This window comes from Morus notabilis, unplaced genomic scaffold (assembly GCF_000414095.1).
Source record: "Morus notabilis unplaced genomic scaffold, ASM41409v2 Scaffold78, whole genome shotgun sequence".
NCBI classification, from domain to species: domain Eukaryota; kingdom Viridiplantae; phylum Streptophyta; class Magnoliopsida; order Rosales; family Moraceae; genus Morus; species Morus notabilis.
Genome location: NW_010367622.1, coordinates 2,282,868 through 2,288,997, shown reverse-complemented (window position 1 = coordinate 2,288,997; position 6,130 = coordinate 2,282,868). Strand labels below are relative to the sequence as shown.

Below are 6,130 nucleotides of genomic sequence, written 5' to 3'. Positions count from 1 at the left end.
AAGAGAATTATTTATCTACTTCTTTCTCAAGAAGGAATGGATTCCATCTCGTATAATAACATTCCCAGCTACCTATTTCATCATGTCTCCAAAATACAAGAAATAGGATTCAGGGTCTCGAAATCCGTACCGAGTAAATCAAAAGACATAAATCCATAAATAGGAGTTTGTTAAGAACTCAGGATTAAGATCATTCTATATATGACCATCAGTAAACTCAATTAGAATTTCTATGCTTAATGGAAATTATTAGAAATTCATATTGTGTCTGTGTCTATGTTTCACATAATCTTATTATGCGTAATATACTCATTCAATATCTCACCATATTAACAGTGCGGATAGCACCGTTCCATTCTAAATGGGAATGACATGTATTAATAATGTTTTAATTAAAGATTCTGAATGGAAATTATTAGAAATTCATATTGTGTCTGTGTCTATGTTTCACATAATCTTATTATGCGTAATATACTCATTCAATATCTCACCATATTAACAGTGCGGATAGCACCGTTCCATTCTAAATGGGAATGACATGTATTAATAATGTTTTAATTAAAGATTCTGAACTTTATTTAAATTTATTATGAACAATGTTTTTTATTATTATCTTTAAACACTATCCTCTCGTATATAACACTTATATACTATGTTTAAGGTTACATAAATAATCACGGAATTTTCATTTGATATTCATAAAATATTCATAAATATATGCACATAAAATGATGAATAGACTCTTTTATTAATTAAATAATAAATATCCTATTACATCTTATGCTTCTAGGACACTATTCCCAACACGCGCCAGCACACCCCAACCAATCCGCGTGCGACACGTGGTACGTTTCTCTCATCAATGCCAATCTCATTTCGACACGTGTCACTGAGTGTTGAGTATGAATTTCTCCTTCCAAATCAGAGTAAATTAGCAAATTTCTTCCCCAAATTTCATATATGATTTCTCCAAATTTATGTGTAATTTTATTTTATTTCCCTTTCTTTTGTAATTTCCTATTTTTATTGTTTGTTTCTTTATTTGACAGGCAACCTCTGAACACTATAAATAGAGGGGTTGGCCTAAGGTTTTAAAAAGTTTTTAATATTCAGTTTTCTGTCGTCTTGCTGTCAGCCTCATATTTTCTCTCTAGAACTTGTGAGAATGTTTTGCAAGCTAGATTAGAGTTCTCTTGGTGAGGTTAGAGATGAACTTTTGTTAAGCGGCCCAATTCTGGGTTTTGATTCCTTGTGCTGTAAAATTCAACATCTGAATGAATTAAATCTCATCTATTTTTGTATTACTTTTCAAAATATTGTGTGCCAATTTTTATATAAGTTCAGTCACGATTTTCTTATGTAATTATGTCACACATTGTTTTATTATTCAAATTATTTTGTAAATTATCTTTTACTGCAATATTGTCAAATTGATATATTGTCGATTTTGGATAACTTGTAATAATAATATTTTCGGAGTCAACATAGAGATTTAATTTATTCGGTCCTTTTATTTTGTGAATCAAAACTTGAATTGGTGAATGAAGCATTAGGGATTCTCGACACCTTACCGTTTTTGTTATTAAATTTCTTCCACACAAATCTTCTCTATTTTTTATTTGCAACAAAAATCTCAAAAACTCTTCTTTTTCTTTAATTCACTTTTCTCTGACGCTCTTATTCTGTTAGTCATTCTTGTTATTTTGTTATCTCTCTGTGGATACGACCATCCTTCTGTACTACAATTGACCGCTTGTGAACATCACTTTTGGGCGTTAATCAAATTTTAGCGCCGTTGTCGGGAAGGTGCTACTAGCAAGACTGATCAGTAGATTTTTGAGGTAAAGAGGTAAGTGCATTTTTTTTTTATTTTGTTGCGAGTTTCAAAAAAAAAGGTTACCGCAAGTTTCCACATATTCATCTATACGCCCACGTATTCATCAAGTTTCAAAAACTTTTGTTCTTTTTTTTCTTTTTTTTATTCCACCGTCCCTTATTCAAAACCAAAAAAAAAAGTGACATTTTTCATTTTTTTTATAGTTTTTGTTTTAGCTTTCTGTAGTCTGCGTCTGTGTTCACCCTTTGAGCATTTGTTACCTTTTTCATTTTTTTTTATTTCCGTAGTTTTATAGTTCAAAAAAAAAAAAAAACTCACACTTTTAGGATTTGTTTTAATTGTTAATTTTATTTTCCCTTTCAGTTTTAAAATTGATTGTGATTTGATTTTGTAATATTTTATTTTTGATAGATTAGGATTTTATTTTGTTTCCATGTTTGAGTAATTTAATTGTTAACTATTATATTGTTGCCTAATTTAATTTTTCCTTTTATAGTTTACATTAATTCGTAGGATTGTAATTAGGATTGTAATTAGGATTGTAATTAATTGACGATTTCTAATCTAGGAATTTCATAATTTGGTAGATTTAGGCTTTTGACCTTAGGAATAGTTTCCATTAATTAAATTTCATTTCATAATTTATTCAATAAAATTTAATAATTGATTTTGAGGATAATTGTATGGTTACGTGGAAATTACAATCTGAGTGAGTTCTGTCTAGGAAAGTTGGTATTTAAGTGGGCCTCGCCCCACCAATCTTTCCTGGGAACGTTGCTATGTCTAGGAGACTATTCATTGAGCCAAGAGCTATAGTCTTTTCTAGGAGCACTCTCGGTAGTTACAATTTACGTTGCTATATAATTATTTTCTTTTCTTTTGATTAAAAATTAACACAAAAAAAATTAAAAACAAATTAAAAAATAAAAAAAACCGCCTTGGGTGAATGCATCGGTATAGAGACGAGCTAGGGAGATTCGCTCCCCTAGTGAAATTCTATCCGACTCGTCTTCTACGCCTCTGTCTTCACACTCGTCGTTGGAATTTGCATTTGAAAATCTATTCGCAATGGTACAACACGAGGAAGTTCAGCAGAGGACATTGCAAGATTACTTGCACCCAACGCCGGCCACCCCATCTTGCATCATGTTCCCACCGAATGCACCACCTACGAATTTCAAGCCGGGCATGATTGCACTTCTCCCAACCTTTCATAGGTGAGAGAACGAGAACCCCTATGTACACATCCGGGAGTTTGAAGAGGTGGTGGCCACCTTTCACAGCCGTGCTGAGGCCGCAAACACCGTCAGATTAAAGTTTTTCCCTTTCTCTCTGAAGGACAAGGCCAAAAGCTGGCTGTATTCTCTTAGACCCAAGTCTATTAGTACGTGGGAAGAAATGATGATGACATTTTTCAATAAGTATTTCCCACACCATAAGACCAATAATTTGAAATGACAGATTTCAAATTTCGCTCAGAAAGAAAATGAAACTCTCTATCAAGCTTGGGAGTGTTTTAAAGATTTGTTAAATCTGTGTCCCCACCATGGATATGAAAGTTGTCACCTCGTAAGCTATTCTATGATGGACTCACAATTCGAGAGCGCCAATTTGTTGAGATGACGTGCAATGGGGATTTTCTCCAAAAGGATCCTGACGAAGCTATCGAGTACTTGAATGAGTTAGCTGAGAAAGCTCATACTTGGACTGGACTGAGTGCTACTAAGAGCACCAGTAGGTCCCGACCAGTTGGAGTTTATCAATTAAGGGATGAGGACAGCCTCAAGGCCCAAGTTGAAGCTTTGACGAAGCAAATTGAGGCCCTCAAAAGTAAAGATAGTAAAGGACCCTACATCGTGGCATGGACAGAGGCACATAAGCCTTGTTTAGTTTGTGGTGGAATGGGCCACCTAACTCAGGATTGCCACACTTTAAGTTAAATGAGAGGGGTATATGAGGAGAAGTGCAATGCATTGGGCACATACAAGAAGCCTTATGGACCTTTCTCAGAATCTTACAATCCTGGTTGGAAACACCACCCAAACTTCAGTTGGAGAGATCCAACCCAACATGCACAATCATCTGGAGGGCAATGGAAATCAGAGCAACAATCTCAACCACCAAGGACATATTTTGCGCCTCAGAATAACATGCAGCCAAAAGGGAATTCTTTAGAGGATACCTTAAAAGCTTTTATGGACATGCAAAATAAAATGAATCAAAGGGTTGATTTGATGCTTACGTAGCTGGTGGAAGAGAATAAGGAAATAAAAAGTCAGATCACAAAGCTGACAGAAGCTTTAACCGTTCAAGAGCGCGGTAAATTTCCATCACAAGCCCAGTCCAATTTGAGAGGATAAAACACATGGCTCAAACTTCCAACTCTGAAGGTCAAAATATCAAGGAAGTTAACGTCATCTCTACTCGAAGTGGTAAGAATTTGGACACGCCATCGACAAGTAGTACCACTTCGAGTAATGAAGAATCGGCTCAGGAGAAAGAAGAGCCAACTAAAATTCCGGTAAAGGTGCCTTTTCCCCAAGCTCTCCGACCTATTGGGAAAGTGCCGGAAAATCAAACTGAGATCCTGGAACACTTGACACAATTGAAGATCAATCTACCCTTACTACATGTGATCAAGCAAGTTCCGGCATACGCCAAGGTTATAAAGGATCTGTGCACCATAAAGAGAAAGCACCATGTTAAGAAGACTGCATTCTTGACGGAACAAGTAAGTGCGGTGATTGAGCAGAAGACACCGCCGAAGTATAAGGATCCAGGTTGTCCCACCATTTCTTGCCAGATCGGGACACATGAATTCAGCCAAGCATTACTAAACCTAGGATCGAGCGTTAACCTCATGCCTTATTCAGTTTACTCGCAATTGGGTCTTGGAGAGATTAAGCCCACATCTGCGGTTCTGCAACTGGCCGATAGATCCATTAAGAGACCACGAGGAATAGTGGAGGACGTTCTATTGCCATTCGATAAGTTTTATTACCCCGTGGACTTTCTTGTCTTTGATACACAATCCGTGGTTAATATGGAGTCAATCATTCCTATCATTCTAGGAAGACCTTTCCTTGCCACATCAAACGCACTTATCAATTGTAGGAATGGTCTCATGAAGATATCTTTCGGGAATATGACCCTTGAGGTGAATATTTTTCATATTCAAAAGCAACCATGTGATGACGACGAGTGTCAGCAAACATTCATGATCGACACACTTGTCGAGGAGGAGGTTCAACTGCAAAGCAACTCCGAAGATCTTGAAAACCTCCTCCAAAATTCTAATTCTGAAAATTCCGGTTCTGCTGAGTTGGCTCATTTGTCTGTAATTTTCAACAACTCACAGGACAGAGGAACTAAGTTTAGGCCACCATGTTTTGAGGAGCTCCCAATAGAAGGAGAAAAACCGAAATCATCCACCGAGAAAGCTCCAAAAGTCAAGCTAGCCTAACCACCTGAGGGCTTAAAACATGCGTTCTTGGGAGATGAAAGCACATTCCCAGTCATCATCTCATCTAAACTCGAACCATTGCAAGAACAACGATTGATCGACATGCTGAAAGAGTGCAATTCTAGGATCAAGGTAAAAATGAAAGCGGCTCATGACAAGCAGATCCTGAGGAAGAACTTCGAGCCAAATCAACGGGTTCATCTCTATGATTCTCGTCTGCATCTCCACCCCGGTAAGTTGAGGTCGCGGTGGACTGGCCCGTACGTAGTGAAACACGTTTTTCCCAATGGTGTTATCAAGGTTGAGGACCCGACCGATGGGAGGATCTTCAAAGTAAATGGCCAGCGTCTGAAGAATTACTTAGAATGGGTGAACCAGGTTGAAGAGATCATTCTCGACGACCCCGTTTATCAGCCCTGAGTAGTTTGCTCACATCTCATGTACCATATTTTCATTATTTGCTTCTTTTTACATTTTTTGTGTTTTTTAGAGAATCATATCAAGAAGCTCAAGCTGTGCTCATATGTGGAATGTTCATCGTCCATGTGTATTCTTTCTCTATATTTTCATAATTTTTGACACTGAGGACACTGTCTGATTTTAGTTGGGGGTGGTGAGCGTATTCATGTGTAAGAGTGATTTTTGTCATGTTGATATTTGGGTTAAAGTTTTTGCGAAGTTATCTGAGTATGATTTCAAAATGATTGGTTTGAGTCAATTTTTGCTGTCTTGGTTACTAAGAAATGACTTTCAAAGTTTCTTTTTGCACGTGCTAAACCTTGTGGTAAGATGGATATTAATGCATGTCAGCTGAAAAAATTCCCAAGTTT

General features: G+C 36.8%; 1 protein-coding gene and 1 non-coding gene across 2 annotated transcripts; one reads left to right on the top strand and one right to left on the bottom strand.

The window, feature by feature from the left end:
- Positions 1-3,283: 3,283 nt before the first annotated feature.
- LOC112094491 lies at positions 3,284-3,390 on the bottom strand. The gene has a single exon (XR_002903565.1). It is a non-coding gene; the product is annotated as a small nucleolar RNA R71 (small nucleolar RNA).
- An 812-nt stretch (positions 3,391-4,202) lies between these two features.
- Positions 4,203-5,300, top strand: LOC112094469. The gene has a single exon (XM_024175328.1). The coding sequence runs from the start codon at positions 4,203-4,205 to the stop codon at positions 5,298-5,300; it is 1,098 nt and encodes a 365-aa protein (XP_024031096.1).
- Positions 5,301-6,130: the final 830 nt, after the last annotated feature.